This window comes from Thamnophis elegans, chromosome 11, assembly GCF_009769535.1.
Source record: "Thamnophis elegans isolate rThaEle1 chromosome 11, rThaEle1.pri, whole genome shotgun sequence".
Lineage (NCBI taxonomy): Eukaryota > Metazoa > Chordata > Lepidosauria > Squamata > Colubridae > Thamnophis > Thamnophis elegans.
The window spans coordinates 12,356,227-12,377,822 of NC_045551.1; the positions used below are offsets into that span (position 1 = coordinate 12,356,227).

Consider the following 21,596-nt stretch of genomic DNA (forward strand, 5'->3'; position numbering starts at 1 on the left):
TGTGGATTTCAAAAAATGTTTGGAACCTCTTCTGTAGGTGTGGCCTGCTTTCCGGGTCCACTGGTGGAACCTCTTCTAACCGGTTTGGTAGATTTGACGAACCGGTTCTACCGAACAGGTGCGAACTGGTAGGAACCCACCTCTGATATATGCCCAAAGTAAACCATTCAAATTACCCAAGCAATCCTGTAGGGGCTTAATAACTGCTTTACTCCAAGATGTCTGACGCTATCCTTTCCAGAAGTAAGTGCTGCTTCTTAAGACCCACATATGACATTATTTAATTTCCCGAAGTGTTTCCTCGAATAACCAGGCTATGCCATATGGAACTCAATAGGTGGTAACCAGAACTTTGAATTGCATCCAGAAGCAACTGGGTGTCACATGAGTACACCACAGCATGCCCATTACCGTCTGTACGGCTACTAGGGTAGTTTCTGAGTGGTCTTAATGGCAGGCCCACATAGGATACATTGTAATACTCCTTTCATGAGAGGACTAGGATCTGTGTGACCTTGTGAACAGCCTCCCAATCCAGAAATGGGTATAAGTAATGTACTAGTTTGCTCCTTGCAGAGGCCCTCTAGGCCACAGCCGCCATCTGCTCCTTGAACAGAACCTATAAAGTTCAAGACATGCTACCCACCCAATTTAAAAGATGGAAAGTCCCCAAGACTAGAGGCCCAAATGTACACAGCTACTCAGTCCAGTCAGGATTGAGCCTGAGACTATCCTCATACAGATCTGTAAGGCCTCTAGATACTGGGACACACATAGTTTGGAGTTTATTCAATTTGTAGGCTGCCCTATTCCCCGAAGGGACTCAGGGCGGCTGAACAAAAGCCAAGGGAGGGGAAATTACAAAAAGTAAGACAAAAACAATCAGGCAATACGAACAATTTAAAAGCACAACAGACACAACAAATTCGAGTAGGGGGGGGGAACTCAACCCCAGGCTTGCTGGGACAGCCAGGTCTTCACGGCCGTCCGGAAGGCCCGAAGGGTGGAGAGGGTCTGAATCTCCACGGGGAGCTCGTTCCAAAGGGCCAGAGCAGCCACAGAAAAGGCCCTCCTCCGAGTAGTCGCCAACCAACATTGGCCAGCAGATGGAATACGGAGGAGGCCTAATCTGTGGGATCGAATGGGTCTGTGGGAGGTAATCGGCAGAAGGCAGTAGACAGTGTCACTTGGATCTCCCAGGGTCAAGATATATAATTGGATGTCATCCATATACTGATGACCCTGGGAATCAACAGATGATCACACTTAGTGGTGTCATGTAGATGTTTATTTATTTATTGAACATTTATGGATTACTACCATGCACAAAAAGCCTAGGCATAACAAAATCAATAAAAAAAAAATCAATAAAACAACTGCATCAACCTTACAAAGGAGCACACCATACTTTCCACTATGGAGCCATCACATCCCATCAACCCTAAACATGCTGGAACAATCACAGAAAAATGAGGGGAACCACTGCAATATGGCATCTCTCTACTCTCAATCCCCACAGCCAGTTGAGAAAGATACTCATAATATCAAAAGCACTGAGGACCAAGGAGCACAAGGAAGAACATTATCACTCCCATCCCAGCTCTGCCAAAGATAATAAAAAAGCACGATATTGCTTGAAACCTGACTGAAATGGGTCAGATAATCTGATTCTCCCAGGATCCTCTTCAGCAACTTTTCCAAAAGAGGGAAGATTTGAGATTGAGACAAAATTGTCCAGGACTATTGGTTTAACCAATAACTGATTGGGGAGGGGCACACAACCATCTCTTTCACGGCTAAAGGAATCACTCTGTCTCTCAAAGAAACAAATCACCGTAATAACCAGAGGTGGGTTCCTACCAGTTCGCACCTATTCGGTAGAACCGGTTCGTCAAATCTACTGAACTGGTTAGAAGAGGTTCCACTAGTGGACCCGGAAAGCAGGACACACCTACAGAAGAGGTTCCAAAACTTTTTGAAACCCACCCCTGGTCCTTGGATATGATTATTCTACACTATCATGCTCATATTTATAAAACTCAGTGCCTCTGTGAAAGGTGAGGATGACTACTGCGTTTGTTGTGCAATCAGAACATTGCGTGTGTTGAAGTTGTTTTAACGCAAACCAAAGATGCCTTTTAAAAAACAAGTTGACATCATATTCTTATGCATGCCAGTGCTGTGTGTGAGGTAATTTAAGGTGGTTCTGACAAGTGTCGTCGGCATCTTCATATCTGGTCACATGGGCGGCAAGCCACTCCCATCCGGTCACATGGGTGGCAAGCCACTCCCACAAAGGAGGCCACACCCACAGAGTAGGTTTCGAACAATTTTTGAAACCCACCACTGGTATGAACCATATGGACCCTATTTCAGAGGGTCATCCCACCCTCCCCCAGGCAGCCTTAACAATCTAAGGGGGAGCCTGGATGACAGGTAACTAGGTTCAGAGTTTGAAAGACCCTACTCCTAACACAGGCGCCAATTCAATCGACACAAGACTATGCTCTGAGCATCTCAGCCAGAGTTGCCCAAATGATAGCCACCTTTGAGTGGATTTGAGAAACTGTATCTGCCAGAGAGTTTAAATATACATTACAGTGCTGTACAAAATTTCCAGTATTTGGTCCTTCCCCAGCAAGGAATTAGTCGCCTTAAACAGAACCATCAGTCAATGGATTCAATGCAATGGCAAAAAAAGGAAGCCATTTCATTTCTTTCTACCATTCCGTAATCTGCCCCAAACTGAATGTCGCTTGGTGATCAAGTGGAATCCCCAAGAATTAACCATCTCAGTATCTCTTGCCATGAAATCAAGTAGATTAGGCAAGGATGGTGCTGGGGAGCAGGGAGTGCAGTACATCAGCAACAATTCCAATCTGTTCCTTATAACCTGATTTCAACCAAGGATGCAATGTCCAGTTATCTGCAGCAGAGACTCTAGCAGGTAAGTACTAGCATCCTGCCCTCCAACCAGCTCTAGGATGATAGCAATCCTGAGAAAACTGGGTGCCCACATTTCAGGAGAAATGGTGGGCAGAGACAGCCTACCATCTTTTCTTTGCAGTCCCAACCTATAACTATTTCTCCCCATACCAAAGGTATGGGAATTGATTAATAATAGATTTTTGTGGTAAGTGCTTAACAGAGATGGGTTCCTACTAGTTCGCACCAGTTCGGTAGAACCGGTTCGTCAAATCTACCGAACCGGTTAGAAGAGGTTCCACCAGTGGACCCGGAAAGCAGGCCACACCTACAGAAGAGGTTCCAAAATTTTTTGAAACCCACCACACACACACACACACATACACACACACACACACACACACACACACACACACACAGACTCACACAGAGAGAGAAAGAGAAAGAAAGGAATAAAGAAAAAAAGAAAGAAAGAAAGAAAAAGTGAGAGAGAGAGATGAAAGAAAAAAAGGAAAAAGGGACAGAGAGATAAAAGGAAGGAAAGAGAGAGAGAGAGAAGGAAGGAAAGAAAGAGAGAGAGAGAGAAAGAAAGAAAGAAAGAAAGAAAGAAAGAAAGAAAGAAAGAAAGAAAGAAAGAAAGAAAATACATGGCCGACAAGCCACTCCCACCAGGTCACATGGCCAGCAAGCCACTCCCACAAAGGAGGCGACACCCACAGAGTAGGTTCGAAAAATTTTTGAAACCCACCACTGATGCTTAAGCAAGAATATATTAATAAACAGAACAATTATGGCACAAAAGATAGTCAAGGACAATGTCTACACTCTAAATCTTGTAAAGTAGAGGCATCACAAGTTACTAGTACCAAATTCTAGGAGTGACTAATAGAAGAACATATTGAGCAACAGAGGTCTTGAACCAGACATTTTGCCTTTTTGATAATTTATATGTTAATTTTGGTTCTGGCCAATTAAAAGAATTGGCTTTCCTGATATAATATGTGGTTTCGCCACACAGTAAGGAAAAATTTAAAAATAAATAGGGCCACCCAATTCTCAAAATAAGGAGAACTATAGTATGATGCACAGATAAATCTCTAGCCCTGCTTGCTGGAAACCTGGGGCAGTCAGATGGGCACACTGATTTGATGAATAGAAATAAAAAGCCGGAAAAAACACAACAGATAGTTTCACATTACATCAACCTCTGCCAAATTCATTCATCCATCCCCCTAGAAAACAAATTTTATCTTGCAAAGATAAAATAAAAACAAAAATCTAGTATAAGTCTGCATTTCATAGACTGGAATAGAAACACCAAAAAAAAAAAGAAATGTGATTTAAGACCAGCAGAGACTCAAACATAATAGAAGGCAACTATTTAGATTTCATGGAAACACTACTGTATGAAGGAGAAAAGCCTTTGACCTTTAACACTTGTGTTCTTGTATTGTGAACAGGGCCCTCTTCAACCCTGTCCCTGGGACACTTCAGATCCTTCCTCTGATCCATCAGGCTCTGTCCCAATACTGTCTCTACCGGTTCCACCACAAAACCGCGTTCGACTAAACCGCGCTCGACGAAACCACGTAGCTGACGTCATCAACAGCGCGACAACAGCGCGGAGACAGAAGCACGCTGTAAACGCTAAACCTAAAATTAACCCCTAAACCTAAACCTAACCCCCCTAAACCTAATCCTAAACCTAACCCTTAACCTAACCCTAAACCTAACCCTTAACCTAACCCTAAACCTAACCCTAACCCTTAACCTAACCCTAAACCTAACCCTAAACCTAACCCTAAACCTAACCCTAACCCTTAACCTAACCCTAAAGCTAACCCTAAAGCTAACCCTAAACCTAACCCTTACCTTAAGTTGAATCGGCTTGCTTTCAAAGCGCTATTTAAAGCGCCCTTCTTTCTCCAGGCTCGCTGTTGTCGCCCTGTTGATGACATCAGCGACATGGTTTAATCGGGCGCGGCTTAGTCGAGCACGGCTTTGTCATGCCACGGTCTCTACCCACCATGCTTTTTAACCTAAGAATTCCTCTGCAGTCCTTGACACCATCCATTCATGATTAGAGAATTTAACACCGTTTCACTTATAATGTATTTAGCCCCCTTCTATTGATTTGGCCCAAAAGCAAGAGCTTTCTTTATCCCATTCTAATGGTATCCAAGCCACTAGGAACGAAATAAGTTAAAGGGGAAGGAAAAAGAAAACAAACTCACCAATGCTGTTTCTGATATCTTCCTCATCGAGGCTGTATTCCGGTGTGACAGTAAGGCTAGGATTCACAGAGGCTGGAGAAGCCACAGTTTTGATCATAGTAGGCTCAGGCGTCATCTCTTTGTGGAAATCTGTTGTGGTTGTGCTAATTATGGGTAGCCCCATTGTAGCTGTGTCCTGTTCTGCTGTAGTTGTGATTGTGGGGGCCTGAGTGGCAATCTGAGACAGTGTTTTCAAGGTCTGTGCGGTCTTTTTATACCCTGCCCCAGTTACTGGAAACTCAGCTGTTGCTGTGGTCTCCGGGACTTGAGTAGTAGATACAACTGATGAGGTAGTGAGTGGGGTGGATTCTAGAGGAAGCACCCTGCCTGTGGAAGACAGTGGTGATTCTGTTATTGTGCTAATGCTCTCAGACATTTCCTTTCCACTGGGCGTGGTGCTTGTAACTCCCTTCAGGAGTTGAACATCATCATGTAAAAGCAGATTTTCCATCGATGGTGGTTTCCTTGAAGGAACATTTGACAGGTAGTTGTGTTGCAAAAGCTGGTCCTCGATCAGCAAATCTATAGTATCGCCACTGAAAGACTCTTCTTCGGCTAAAACACAGATTTTTTTAAGTATTACATTTTTATCAATTCTACAGTTATAATTGATAATAAAATATGAAATATAAGATATTTTTAAAACTCTACGTGTGTTAAATCAAAAATCATTTTTTGGTCTGGGAAAATAATATGACGTTAAATAATTTTTCTAGTAAATTCTCCCATTGCAACAATGAGCCCATTCTACAAATGGGTTGACTACACAGGAGATTGAGTTCTGAAACTCCTCCACATATTTTTTCCCCAATATATTTTTATTATTTTTACATTTAAAACAATGCAATACCGCGAAATCGGAGTGACTATACATTCACATTATATACAGCTAGTCACAGCTATTAACAATTAGCCTACTAAATACATTATCAATCCTTCTGTCCAATCACAGTATATACAGTTTGTTCCAGTCTTGTCACCTTTATTACAATAATCCACCTCAAGACTGGATTATTGTAATGCGCTCTACATGGGGCTGCCCTTGAAGAGTGTTCGAAGACTTCAGTTAGTCCAGAATGCAGCCGCGCGAGCGATTGTGGGTGCACCCAGGTACACCCACGTCACACCTATCCTCCGCGAGCTGCACTGGCTACCCATTAGTCTCTGAATCCGCTTCAAGGTGCTGGTTGCTACCTATAAAGCCCTACATGGCATCGGACCTGGGTACCTGAGAGACCGCCTCCTGCCGATTACCTCCCATAGACCGATTAGATCTCACAGGTTAGGTCTCCTCCGGATTCCATCTGCCAACCAATGTCGGCTGGCGACTCCCCGGGGGAGAGCCTTCTCTGTTGTAGCTCCAGCCCTCTGGAATGACCTCCCCATCGAGATCCGGACCCTTACTACCCTCCCGGCCTTCCGCAAAGCCACCAAGTCCTGGCTGCTCCAGCAGGCCGGGGGGCTTGTGAAACATCCAGCCCCACGGAAATTGTGAATGTTTTGTTTTTAAAGTGTTGTCTTTGTCCAGTTTTCCCCTTCCCTTGTCTATTGTGAGCCGCCCGGAGTCCTTCGGGAGTGGGCGGCATACAAGACAAATAAATACAAATACACCTTGCCTTATACCAGTCTTAAAATCTATTCCAGACTTCAAAATATTCTGATTCCCCTTTATTTTTAAGCTCAAGAGTGAGCCTATCTGCTTCCGCACAGGCCAACACTTTTCTGAGTATATCTAGCTCTGATGGTGTATTTTCTTTTTTCCAATATTGTGCATAAGTTATGTGTGCCGCAGTTAGTGCATGAATAATTAAATAAAGTGTATCTTTCTTATACCCCTCTGGTATTATACTTAGGAGAAAAATTTCCGGTTTAAACAAGATTTGGTCTCCAACCATTTGTTCTAACCATGATTACTCCTCCACATATTTTTGCGACATCTGAAGGTAAACTTTCCCAAATATCTCAATACACAAAATATTCCTATAAAGAGAAGATATTTCCTGTAATTAGGGCACAAGCAGCAGATAATTAGAATTTAATTTTGTGCTCCAAAATAAATTGGCAGCTAGTGTTTTGGTTTCAGTAGGAGTTGTCTTTAAGTCTTGCCAGGCACCAGCCTGGTTGTTACATTAAGCAATAATTAAGCTTCTGGACTAGATACATAGGTTGTCAACACAGAGTACATTGAAGTATTCAAGTCTAGATGTGTATTGCTATTTTAAATTAATTCTTCCTCATGATAGAGTGCAATTGGCCAAAACCAAAAAAAGTTCTTCCAATAGCAATAGCAGTTAGACTTATACACCGCTTCATAGGGCTTTCAGCCCTCTCTAAGCGGTTTACAGAGTCAGCATATTGCCCCCAACAACAATCCGGGTCCTCATTTTACCCACCTCGGAAGGATGGAAGGCTGAGTCAACCCTGAGATTTGAACAGCCGAACTGCAGAACTGCAGTCAGCTGAAGTAGCCTGCAGTGCTGCATTTAACCACTGCGCCACCTCGGCTCTTGATCACTTCAATCTAGAAACCAGGGAGAGATCCAGATCCAGACATAACCCAGATTTTGAATCTGCTCATTTTGGGAGAATAGATCTCCATCCAGAAAGAGAAGATCTGTTTATTGCCTGGAATTAAAACACTTTATAATGAGATGGCCATTTTAACTGAATTTGGTTTGATTTATTACTCCTAATTTTTACCAGCTACAGTTAGACAATTCAGAGTCAGGACTCAGGAACTTTTAATACCTGGAAATATTACAGAGAAATAGATCTCTATCTCTGTCCCCAAATCCATTCAAAACTCAAAAGGGCAAGATACCATTTTAGGGGAAAAAATAGTTAAACTGAAGATTTAACTGCACTTAAATTCTCTCTGATGGATAGGAATGGACGTATTACAAAATCAAAACTTTCCAGGTCTCCAAGCAAAAATCATCCATCAGGTTAATCTGCAACTCACTCTGAAACCAATTCCAAAAGGAAAGAGATCTTTGTTTTCTCCAGGACTTCTGGAGAAGCCACCAACATCACGATCTCCTTTTTCAAACTTGAAAGGTTAAAAACTGGTCTGTAATTCGAAACATCCAATACAAATTTCATAAGACAGGTGTTGTAATTGTCACCTTTATACAAAGAGACATTTTACCGGCTCCCTCGGAAAGTGTTTCTAATACTAATTAAATCAAGACTGGAGGAAGGAACATATGTGAGCTAGTAAAAGCAAATGTCATCTTTTGGATCAGTTGCTTGGCAGAGAAGAGGAAGTAAAGAAGCAGGATCCAGCTTTCCTTCTTCAACAGCTGATTGGCAGCCTTTCAGCTTCGTTTAGTAGGCAAACACATGTCCACTAAAAACAGCTGGGGAATTATTGCATAGATAATTGATTGCAAAATCTCCTTCAGGATATATTTAAAAACCTGCAACTGAGTTGGGTCATGTATGAGCATGTGCTTAATTCTCTGGATTCTGAATTGCATTTAAAATACAGAGACACAAGTAGATAAAGTCAAAATAGGATCTGGGGTGAAATGTGGACCGCCACATAATCCAACTCCCAGTTATGAAGCAGAAACACCTGCTTGCTCCAAGCTGTATGTGGTCTAGTCCACAGAGTGACAGTGACAGAGAGCAGATGCTCTGAAAAAAAATGATGTTGCAGAGTACAAAGCACCATATGTTCAACAGCAAATGATTCACATCAGGGAGGAAGACAAACACTCATGCACATTGACCAAATGGAAAGGTTAATCTCTAAATCCCAGGCTCTAAATTGCCTCATGTGACGGAAGTCTTAGCCGTGTAATTCATATCATATCATATAATCTATACTGCATCCACAATTGAATAAGTCTGTTGTGGCCTGCCAGTAGAGCCGGATTTTCCTATAGGCTAACTAGGCTTCAGCCTAGGGCCTCAAGATCAAGAGGGGCCTACATTCAAATTGTTAGCAAAATTAAAATTACACTATTCTAAAAACAGTGAACACTAAAACGCTGAACCGAAAATAAGGAGAAATTCTACGCATATGACTAATAAACAAACATAGAAATGTATTGGTTAAGGTCGTTCCAGTGCCGCGGCAGTTGGGGAGCCTGCCCACGTTCCCAGCACCGGCGGTCGGGTGAGAGGCGCGGCCGCTCCCAGCTCCCAGTAGCCGCCCCGTCGATGCGGCCCCCTCGCCCCCACCAGCGGCCAGGCAGGTGAGGGCGAGGGGGCCGAGCCAGGCAGCTGAGCGCAGCGGGGAGGCAGCTGGCCTCACTGCCTTTGCCGCGGAGCAGAGCCGCCCTCCCACTTAAAAATGGGAGGTGAAAGGGCCTCATAAGTGGAATAGCCTAGGGCCTCTTTTCATCTAAATCCAGCACTGCCTGCCAGTTGCTAGCGGAGCTGGAGACATACTCGGACAGTGAGGATGTTGGGGAGGAACCCGGGCCAGTTCTGGAGTCTGGGGAAGGCTCTGATGGGTGCTCTGTGTCGGAGGCAGTGATGGGGCCAGGGCCCTCCGACATTTATCAGCTGCACTCGGAGTCAGAGATAAGTGGGGAAGAAGAACAGCTGGAGCCTGTTCTAGATGCGCCTATGCACAGAGCTGTCAGGAGAAGGGAACAACTCAGAAGAAAAGGCATAAGTGGACCAGTGGCGGTTTTCCATTTTTTTTTTACTATTGGTTCGCTCGCTTGCTTGCACAACATGTCTGCACATGCCAGCGGTGGGTTTCAAAAATTGTTGGAACCTACTCTGTGGGTGTGGCCTCCTTTGTGGGAGTGGCTTGCCACCCATGTGGCTGGATGGGAGTGGCTTGCCGCCCATGTGACCGAATGGGAGTGGCTTGCCGCACGTGTGACCGGATATGAAATTATGAATTAGTACTTAGGTCGGTCCAAGTAGCTATTCAGAAGTTAGTGGTTAGAAGCAATCGTAAAGCAAGATATGGAATTAAAACCAGAAATATTTTGTTGGCTATTTGAAAGGGAGTATAATATATATTTAATTTTACACATGGTAGCAGCTGCTGGAATTGTGTTTGCACAACAGTGGAAAAACAGAGATATGTAAATGAATAAATATTACAATGTGCAGGAATAAATAAATTGACAATTAAAATCAAGAAGGCTTTGAATACTTTTTCACGTGGGATTGGTTTTAGCAATTGCCAACTAACGGAAACAGAAATTAGAAATCCAAAAGTATGAAAGAAAACACCAATTATGTAAGGAAAGATCCCTAAAATGTATAAGGAACTATTACTAGATCATTATTAATGCGTAGATAACTGCAGGACATTACACACCCACCAGTGGTGGGTTTCAAAATTTTTGGAACCTCTTCTGTAGGTTTGGCCTGCTTTCTGGGTCCACTGGTGGAACCTCTTCTAATCGGTTCGGTAGATTTGACGAACCGGTTCTACCAAATAGGTGTGAACTGGCAGGAACCCACCTCTGACACATGCGCAGAAGCAACCGGGCAGGTGGGCAGAGCTTCCCGCCATCGCCACTACCTGTTCGCCCGATCCAGGCCGAACCGGGAGCAACCTTCCTCTGAAGTGGATGCTGAATGCCCCCCCCCCATATGGAATAAATAGGAGCAAATGGGGAGTGGTGTTTGCAGGAGACAATTAGTTTGCTTATTATTGTGAAGATTTGCTTATCTCAGTTCCTGCCTCACAGAGTCTCCTTGCCAGGCAATGGTGGGATTCAGCAAGTTCGCAACACTTCGGAAGAACCGGTTGTTAACTTTCTGAGCAGTTTGGTGAACTGGTTGTTAGAAGAAATCATTAGGGCAGAGAGCCGGTTGTTAAATTATTTGAATCCCACCGCTGTTGCCAGTTATTTCATTTTATAGTGTTGCGACTGGAAGCTCTCGGCCTGGCAACTATCCAAGGACTGATAAGGTCTGTTTTTGCAATTAAATCTTGAAAGCCTTATTGCTGGGACTTTTCTGAATGTGAATGCCAGGAATTCACATTAACCTAATAAAAAGGGGTTTTTTGGGGGGACAAGGTGCCTGTTTCGTGATTTTGTTAAGCCTGGGTCACAACCAAGTCCGAGATCACAACCTAGGAAGTGAAGGCAGTGGTTGATTTCAAAAGCCCACATTGAGATTCATTTATATCTGTTCATTTGTTTAGTAAAACTGTTTCTAAGAAAATAATTTTCGAGCCACATGGTATTTTCAAGCCCATTCCTTGGCTCATTACACACAAACTTTTCTTATCAGTCTTGAACACTTTTGTCCTATCAAAAAAAGTTTTAACTATTATCTTTTTTTTAAAAAATGTACCAGTGATATCAAGTTAAAATAATTTAAGAATTAGGAAAAACTGTCTAACGGAACTTTATTAAAGTACAGTTTCCAAAATTATAACAATTATGTTTTTTTTTTTAAAAGAAACCATTAACTCACGTTCTTCAAGGTCATTTTCTATTTCAGCATCTTTGGCCTTATAGTAAGTGATTCCTCGGACAACGTTCTGCTGGGTGGGAGGCCTGCTCCTCACGTGAAGTTTTCTTGGTGAAACTGCTTTTGGATTCATTGCCCCTGTGGCTGGGAGGGCATAATGCAACGACTCAGCAGAGCTTAGATGCCGCGAAGCCGTTTCATCATGTACGAAAACATCTTCATATTTTTCCTTTAAGAAACCAAAATTGTTAAACTACAACTTTCTTAAACTTAGCTCAGGGGACACATCCATCAATTGGAAAACCTCCAAAAGCTCTTCCCATCCATTATCCTCTTTCGGTGGCAACCAGGGGTGGGTTTCAACCGGTTCGCAGTGGTCCCTGCGAACCGGTTGGTTGGCAAACCCGGAAGTAAGTAACTTCCGGGAACGGCGACTGGCCCACCCGCCGGCCCGCGCTCCTTACCCGGTTTTGATGAGTTCTGCGCTTCCACGCATGCGCAGGACGCATACAGCGCCTGCGCGATCCTTCAGGAGCAGCTGGAGCATCGCACGGATGCTAGTATGCATGCGTGCGCCGTGTGCGTGCATGAGGACGCCACCGGCCCCGTTCCAACCGAACCGGTTGGAACGGGGTGAGAAACCCACCCCTGGTGGCAACCCACATTGTCTAAAAGCCATCAGGAATAGGTTTGATCTAACTTCTCTTTGGAAGGGACATGAAGACAGCCTGTTGGGCATTTCCAATAAGCAAATTTTCTAATGGTTTGACATACTGGGATTTCTGAAGCAACTTACAACCACATTAAAAAGGATGCTTTTAGATATCTATCAATACCAATTAGTCCTAGAAATATAGTAAGGCAAATGGTATTACACCAAAGTAAAAAGTCTACTATTATTCACCAGCTGCAGTTTCTCAGAACTCTTTAGCAACACTGTGTTGTAGTAATTCAGTCGAACTATTCCCGAGGCTAGATTCTCCTATACTATCCTCTGTCTGCATTTAATGAGAAAAGTATTTCAATCACATTTTAGATCACTGTGTATCATATATATCGGGGAAATCAGAGCTGTACCAATGGATTAATGTGAACGATTTCTCTTTTTTCTAGACATCAAGAAAGATATCGACATTGATTAGATAAGGTTAAATAAAATGAAATCCAACTAAAGTAAGAATGGGGTACAATTTGTTGTGGATCCTTCTGACTTACAGCAGGTTGTTTTAACAACCACATGGCACCCGTATTAGAAATTACTTTTATCAGTTTAAGATGCTGCACAAATTCAATTCTCCTGAGCAAAAGCAACTTGTCCTAAAAATATTAAGGTTTGTTGGTATCCTCTTTTTCAATATTATTTTGTTTTAGGTTTGCTTTTTCTGTATTTTAAATTTTCTACTTGTGTTTCATAGGTCTGGAATCATAAATAAGTGAGAGGGTTTAGGGACTAAATGGCTGTGGTTTAATTCTCTGATAATCTGACAGCCATCTGTGACCAACATCTTCATAAGCTAAGTGACCTGCTAGATATTAGAATTCTGCTGTTTGATCTTTCATCCAAACTACTGTCTCATTGGATTATTTCATGGGAATCAGAGAAAGGTTATTGCAGACTGATTCTTTATCTAGGCGATTTTTCAAATTCCCTTTTGTGAAGAAATCTGAAAAGAAACTAATTCTTGATTAGTCTGATTTTGAGACAAACTATAGCTATGTGTTTCTCCAGGTGAGGCTGCTGCAAATTCACTTTGTTGGTGGTTAATTAAAGATGGTTTAATTATAAAATATAAAGTGTAAACTATAAAGCTTAAACTATAAAGCCACAATCCAGGCTTGGTTGGTCATTAGGCTCTCTTCCTTCTTGTTAAAGTTGTTAGAATATTTGTGAATCTCAATGGCTTCTCCATGCAACCATATATAAGTATTGTGGTTACTAGTAACCACAATACTTATATATGGTATACTTTAAGACTTGTGGACTTCAACTCCTTGGCAACTTTAAGACTTGTGGACTTTAACTCCCAGAGTTCCTCAGCCAGCAAAGCTGTGCATGGCTTTAAACTGGATTTTATGTCCTTTATGTAGCAGTGCACATCCTGGTTTGTCAAGCTGTTCTAATCAACAATCCTTTCATGTTATTTTAATTGGGTATTAATACCATGTTTTGTGGGTCCAAGATAAATCTGGCAAAAATTGCAGGGGATAAAATAAACTAATGATGAGAATGGGCCTCTACTTTCCTGAGGTGATTGAAATATTTTTTTGGCCTTTTCAATAATTTATCAATTTGATCTGTAACTTTCTCAATATAAGAAAGAAAGACATTTCCCAGTGGGAGTGGGGTGTCCGTAGATGTATATTCAACGTTATTTTTATTGCTGGAGGACATGGCTTGCCTGATTCCCCTGGAAGAATATCCATTACCCTGTACGCATTAGTAAGATGGCTCAACTCATCTGATAATCTGCCAGCTCAAAGATACGTCTGGCAGAGGCACTAACATTTTTGATTATGCTTGCCTTTGGCAGGACTGATGGTTAGAATTTTTATGCAGATAGAAATGTGTGTTCATTGTCTTTCAACATAAGCCTTACTTTTCCTCGACTGGTCAAAATGTTCAAAAATACAAGTTGACTATATTGTCCAATCTCCATAGTAAACGGAATATTAGAGGGGATATTATTTAGATCAGTGGTCTCCAAAGCTTTGCTGGCTGAGGAACTCTGGGAGTTGAAGTCCACAGGTCTTAAAGTTGCCAAGGTTGGAGACCACTGATTTAGATGGTCTAGAAATTCATTGTGCTCTTTCTCAACCTAACTCTAAATCACAAAGATATCGTCCACCTACAGAAACCCAAAGGGTGAGTTCAAAAGCACATAATCCAGTTACCCATTGCTCAAATTTCTCCTTTTTTAAAAAATTGCCTGTAATTGGACTAAATGGGCTCCTCACAGAACTGTAGATTTTAAAATGAGGGAAATGGAATTCTGACTTTATTTGTAAGGGATATTTCTAATGTTCATAGAGGGTGGGATAGAAATCTTATTGAGTTCTGTGCCTTACCTCTGGGAGTGTGTAAGCTGCTGCAGCATCCCTCTGCAATGAACTCTGGCTGTCAGCATGGCTGTTGGAAGGATTAATTGTGCTATCAATATCCACCTCCTGAAAACTTTCTTCTGCATTCTGTCTCTTCTGTTTATTGTCTTTAGTGAGGTTTCTAGATGTTTTCTGGAATATATTTCAAAATGAGAAAGTAAACATCATTTGTACCTGGAATACATTCAATACTTTATAATTCGTGTTGGGCAGAGAGGCAATGTAATATTAAGATCCTCTTGTTTCTGGGTTTTCTTTCTGCCTTCAATGGTTAGTTGCCTGGAATTTCCAGAAACAGGGAAAGAACCCAGTCCTGTCAATAGCTAGAAAAAGGAGGCATGTAATCACTTTCTCTTTAGTGTTTCAAAAATACACAAAGGTGTTAAATTTAGGGAAGCCGGTGAATATCACTGAAATGAAGCAGGACCAATTCAGTTCCACTCTACAACTGAAGGTAAGAGCTGAGGTAGCACAGTGGTTAAATGCAGCACTGCAGGCTACTTCAGCTGACTGCAGTTCGGCTGTTCAAATCTCACCTGCTCAGGGTTGACTCAGCCTTCCATCCTTCCAAGGTGGGTAAAATGAGGACCCGGATTGTTGTTGGGAACAATAGGCTGACTCTGTAAACCGCTTAGAGAGGGCTGAAAGCCCTATGAAGCGGTATATAAGTCTAACTGCTGTTGCTATTGCTACAACACCTGCTAGTATATTATCTTCCTTCTGCTCAAATTGTAACAGCAGCAGTTCAATACAATATACGCTTACATCTGCCCCAGTCTGGCAGTAAATGGCACATAATCATCTATTATTTCCAAGAGGACTCAAGCTCTATTTCTAAAAGGACACCAGATGTATCAACGGTTCCTTTAATTGTTAATTGTTCCTATGGGTCAAACAATGCAACGCCAGAATGTGGCATAGCATTCCTGACAACTGAAGCATCCCTGCATGCTGTTGCTTCCTAAATTCAGCATGCAATAACTGCCTAAAACCTTTCAACACATGTTCTCACTATGTCTTGGGGACTAGGAAGCCAAGCTAATTAACTACTGGCGCATCTCCTGCTACAAAGGAAACACAGCACAAACAACTTTGCAGCACTTCCCCTGGAGCTGCAGTGTAGGTGGTAATTTCCTATTGGCAGGATCTCCCACATTGATTAACCCCTTCTGGGATTTCCCATGGCCCATCTCTAGTGACCAACTGGAGTTCTTAAATTTGGACAGGCTGGAGGGGGGGTGATTGTCATTTTTGCCCGCTCCTGGCAACATGGGATGGTGGAATTCAGCCATGGGTTCATTTACCCAACATTTTAAAAAAAAAGTCCTATTAAGTTTGCTACTAAAAGGCGTAAACCCAATGACTATGTAGAATTACCCAGTTCCACCACAAAATCGCGGAGGACAAAATCGCGCTCGACGAAAGCGCGCATTTGACGTCATCACAGCACGACGAAAACATCGCGCTGTGATCGAAAAATGTAAAAATAAAGCTAAAACCTTACCCTAACCCCCCCAAACCTAACCCTAAACCTAACCCTAAACCTAACCCTAAACCTAACCCTTAACCTAACCCTAAATCTAACCCTAAACCTAACCGTTAACGTAACGCTAAACCTAACGCTAACCCTTAACCTAACGCTAAACCTAACGCTAACGCTCTAAACCTAACCCTAACCCTTAACCTAACCCTAACCCTAACCCTTACCTTTATGTGAATCGGCTTGCTTTAATTTTAATTTTATTTCAATTTTTAATTTTTTTCGTCGCGCTGTGATGACGTCACATGCGCGCTTTCGTCGAGCGCGATTTTGTCCTCCGCGCTTTTGACGGGTCACGGAATTACCCAAAGGCTCAAACACACCCCATTATATTGTATATAACTAAACGTCTATCCCTCCTACAACGTACTTAACTGCAAAAACTTGATTGTGGCTTTAAAACAATCAAGGACCCTTGTAGCATTTTAACGAAAAAGAGCAATACTTTATCATGAAAGACAGTGTGTTTTCTATTTTGTCCCGTGGAGATGAATATTATATAATCGATGGGATGAAATGGCTTCTCTGAAAGGCTGCAGTTCCAATTCTAATGGAAGGCAGCACAATTACTTTTAGATGGGGGAGGGGGATGTACATCAGCCATCCTACTGTCAAAATTAACTCTTAAGAGAACGGTGGAGGGGAGGGGACACCTAAGGAAACAAGCAATTCTCTCCTTGAAATCTGGCCTGTTCTTTAAACTCCAAACTCTTCAGGGAACGCTAGTATATATCTTCAATCCCAGCTACAGTAAGATAAGAATACTGTACTGGTCTTCTATATTGTAACAACTAAACTATGAAACAATCTATCTTATGTTGTGACTGTGATTTTTTAAAAAAAATAAACATGTTGATATACAAGCCACTTTTCTTTTAAAGAAGAAAACGGTGGCCAAAGAGACTCACCTTAAATTCTGCTCCCAACCCAGACAGGACTCCAAAAACTGCTTTCTATTGGAAATCATCCTGTCTCTGGCTCCTTTTAGCCCAAAAAGTGCAATTTGAAGTAAGCACCACTTTCAGGAACAAAAATTTCACCCTTGCAATAATATTTAAACTATGTAAAATTTACATTTAGTTTACTATTCACAGTTATAGAATCATAGGGCTGGAAGGAATCTTGGAGGTCCTCTAGACCGACCCCCTGCCTGAGGCAGGATATCTTATTGTATTTTGGACAAATAGCTGTTCAAACCTTACTGAAGGCTTCCTGTGATGGACCATCCACTACTCAAAGGCTGGATTATTGCAACGTGCTCTACATGGGGCTACCCTTGAAAAGCGTTCGGAGACTGCAGTTAGTTCAGAATGCGGCCGCGCGAGCGATATTGGGTGTGCCGAGGTACACCCACGTTACACCTGTCCTTTGTGAGCTGCACTGGCTACCAATTGGTCTCCGGACTCAATTCAAGGTGTTGGTTATCACCTTTAAAGCCCTACATGGCTTAGGGCCAGGGTACCTTCGAGACCGCCTGCTGACATATACCTCCCAGCGGCCAGTAAGATCCCACAGATTGGGCCTCCTTCAGATGCCGTCAGCCAAACAGTGTCAGCTGGCGGGCCCTCAGAGGAGAGCCTTCTCTGTGGCTGCTCCGACCCTCTGGGACCAGCTACCCCCGGAGATCCGGACCATACCCACTCTCATGGCCTTCAGGAAAGCTGTAAAAACTTGGCTGTTCCAGCAGGCCTGGGGCTGTTGACTTCACTGTTGAGGTCCAGCCCTGATTAGAATGAATGTATGGGGGTGTTGCTGTTTTTAAACTGTTTTCTTTCATTGTTATGTGTTTTTTTCTTATATTTTTTTTGTAAGCCGCCCGGAGTACTTCGGGATTGGGCGGCATATAAATATATTTAATAAATAAATAAATAAATACTCTGGGTATGATGCTGCAATTCAGTATATTGTTCCTATGCTAAAGCTCAGGTTACAATTCAATTTTATTAGGCTATGAGCTTACAAAAGCTGCCCATAAGTTGGAACGGAGTTTTACAGAGTCAGACTGTGGGTCTACCTAATTCATCTCCTATTCTTGCCACCATATCAAAGTTTAAATGAAAAATCAACAATTATCAGTGACACGAAAATTGGCAAAATACGTTTAAGCAGTGAAAGGAAGCATAATAGCTCCAAGACTGGACTTAAGCAGGATGCTGAACTCAAAAGCCATCCACATGGGGACCAGATAAACAGTGAGGGAGAGAATATCACAGTCAGCTATTCTTCAGACTTTATTCAACACAGAGATTGGCTAAAAGCCATGTGCTTCCCTAGAAGATCATAATAACTAGGCAGGCTCATATGGAAGCCAGCAATTTTCCATAGTGGCTTTGGGCTTTAAGGGGCATAAATAACACTTTGAATTAAACTGAGAACTGTATGTCAGTGTAGTTATTTTAATAATGGAGTAACATGATCCTCAAAGACATTTCCAGTTAACAATCTGGATGCTACATTCTGCACCAATTGTAAATTTCCAGATACTTTTCAAATTGTGCAAATTGTGCACAGTGCACATTGCAGTAACCTAACCCAGGTGGACATTAAGATATGAGTCACTGTGATCAGATCAGACATCTCTGGAAAAACACACACATCTAAATTGGGCACAGGTATTTCCAACCATAGCCAGTATCTCTTAATACCTCAGCATTGCCAATCTGGTGCCTTCTAGATAAATGAACCATTCCCTCTGACTGTGAATTGTGAGAATTGCTCCAACACATCTGGTACCAGACTGGGGAAGGCTGGCAAAAAAGTTCAAGGCCAATTCCCACCATAACAGATTGGATAGAGATTCCATTATGCTCAAATCTTAATTTATACCCATATATTTTCTGCAGCCAATTGCTGCACAATTGTCCAAAATTCAATTCAACCAGATGATTCAAATCATCAAAAGATGCCAAATATTAAGTGGCTACCTAGTTCCCACAGTAGGTCCAAATAAAACTATAATTAAAGACAAAATAAATTAAAAGGCAGGTATGCTCATACCCAGCATGGAAAAAAAACATCCGTTTTCTTATGTTCTACTATCTATCCATGATTGCACCACTGACAAATAGCAGTCAATCATTTCCCACCCATTTTCATTATGAATGAAGACATATAGTAAAGCTCACATAACATATACATACCTGATCACTTTTTTTGTAAGAGGTAAAGCCCCTTAAAGAGGAAAAATAACCCAAACTGCCCCCTTTAAAATGCAGTCTACTCATCATCTAAGTGCCCTGCAAACCTCTAGTGCTTTTCTCTTAGATTCTCACTCCGAGGTATGAGAAGATGTAAAATTAGAATTTGATGTCAAATTTGAAATAGTTTCCCATTCATTATTAAGCCTGTTATTAATTGTATGATTTTTACTTAGTGAAAAAAAACAGTCATTTCATATTTATTCAGTTGTCAAATATGCTTTTAATAACCATACGGTCAGCAAAACTGAACCTGCTGAATTACTTCCAGATACTCTTGTACTTAAAAAATCCAGCAGCTTACAGAGGTGTCGCCTGTTTAAATTCTCACACTGAAAAACTTTTTAAAGGTCAACCTTAACTTGATTAAATTCCATATTTTGGCTTTGAAATATAGCTTTCGGTAGTTTCTATTACTAATAGTTTTGATTCTCAACATGTTAATCTACATAATTCTCCAACTCAGCATAATCTTACATACAGTATATCATTTTTTCCAGTCCACAATATAGATAATAAGTCAGAGGAAGTTTTTTCTGAAATGGGGCTGTAAACTTGTTTGATTTCTGCATATTTCTGCATAAAGAGAGGGTTAAGATAATCCCCAAAGAAGATGAAATTCATCTTACCTCTTCCAGTTTCTCCACACGACCCACAAGTTTCGTTGTAACAGAATGCAGTTTTAGCAAGTCTAAACCATAGAAAGCATTTTCTAGCATCTCAATGACAGCTGCCAGCTGCAAAACAGATGGTAATGCTGTGATGATGGAACAGTTATATACTTTAGATTTGCTTCCTGTTAATTAGCATACTTTGCATACAGTTTTGATGAAAGCAGTAAATGTAATAGCTCAACTGTGACAATCACAGGACAAGTAATCGTAACTTCATCTAACCTGTTGCAGTGGATCTAAGGATCTAAGCAACTGGTTACACTAAACACCAGTAAAGAAACAATATTATTTATTTCAATATCTTTAAGAGTAATGTGATCCATAACATAAAAATCACAATTTCTTGCTTTTCACATAGAATATTTCTATCCATTATCTACCACAGCACCACTCGGCTGCTACAGCTTCAGTGCTACTGCCCTGCCACAGCCAGTCATGGTCATGCGGTCATCCTTTCCAAAGCTCCCTGCCAGTTGTCCATAAGCAAAGTCTTTGCTTGTGGAAGATGACAGGGAGCATTGGCAACTGGGAAGGGTCGCAAATGGCTTAGGTAAGTCTTCCCCACTCATGAAACTTCCTCAGCCCTTCTTCACTTGCACTGTGCCAGCTACTCATGCTTCCCAGTGCACCCTGCCTGATCTGTGCTGCCCCACTTGCGTACGCCTTTCCTGACCACATTGCAACCCTGAATGCCTTCCCTAACCCACATGGCAGGGGTGGGTTTCTCGCCCCGTTCCAACCGGTTCAGTTGGAACGGGGCCAGTGGCATCCTCGTGCACGCGCGTGGTGCACGCATGCATACTAGCGTCCGTGCGATGCTCCAGCTGCTCCTGGAGGATCATGCAGGCGCTGTATGTGTCCTGCGCATGCGTGGAAGCGCAGAACTCATCAAAACTGGGTAAGGAGCGCGGGTGGGCGGGTGGGCCCTTCGCCGTTCCCGGAAGTTACTTACTTCCGGGTTCGCCGACCAACCGGTTCGCAGGGACTGCCGCGAACCAGTTGAAACCCACCCCTGCCACATGGCATCTTTTGCACATCCCTACACATCCTCCTTGACCCACGCTGCAACCCCATGTGCCTTCCCTGACCTGTGTGGGACCCCTCACACGTCTCCGCTCACCCTCCCTGACCTGCGCAGCATCTCTTGCACATTTCCGCATAAACTTTTCAACCTGCATTGCGCCTCCGCAAACCCTTCCCAATCCACACTGCACACATGGTTTTATACACTTATAAAAATAGAGAGGAGTGCCTTTCTATTATTTTTTAAAAAAATAAATGCTTGATCTACTTGATTACTCTATGAAGGAGACCAGATCAAGAAACTGACTCCATAAGAAGACTAGAACTATAAATTATTGACATATATAGAATCCTGCAAATCTGAAAGGTAAAGTATTTTATCTTTCCTCCCTTTTATAACCTTCTGAGTCAAAAAGGAGCCAGCCTGAGCTCCTTCCAAGTATTAAGTCCTCTGCCAGGGTTCAAC

At 42.3% G+C, this 21,596-nt stretch overlaps 1 protein-coding gene across 1 annotated transcript in view; it reads right to left on the bottom strand.

Annotated features, from left to right (window-relative positions):
* Positions 1–21,596, bottom strand: part of LOC116514961 (olfactomedin-like protein 2B) — a 52,676-nt gene that overhangs the window by 11,901 nt on the left and 19,179 nt on the right. Inside the window, exons 3-6 of the mRNA XM_032226808.1 lie at positions 20,063–20,170; positions 14,664–14,828; positions 11,601–11,826; positions 5,160–5,753 (exon numbers count right to left, since the gene is read on the bottom strand). Of these exons, the coding sequence (XP_032082699.1) occupies positions 5,160–5,753; positions 11,601–11,826; positions 14,664–14,828; positions 20,063–20,170 (1,093 nt within the window). The remainder of the gene's footprint in view (positions 1–5,159; positions 5,754–11,600; positions 11,827–14,663; positions 14,829–20,062; positions 20,171–21,596) is intronic.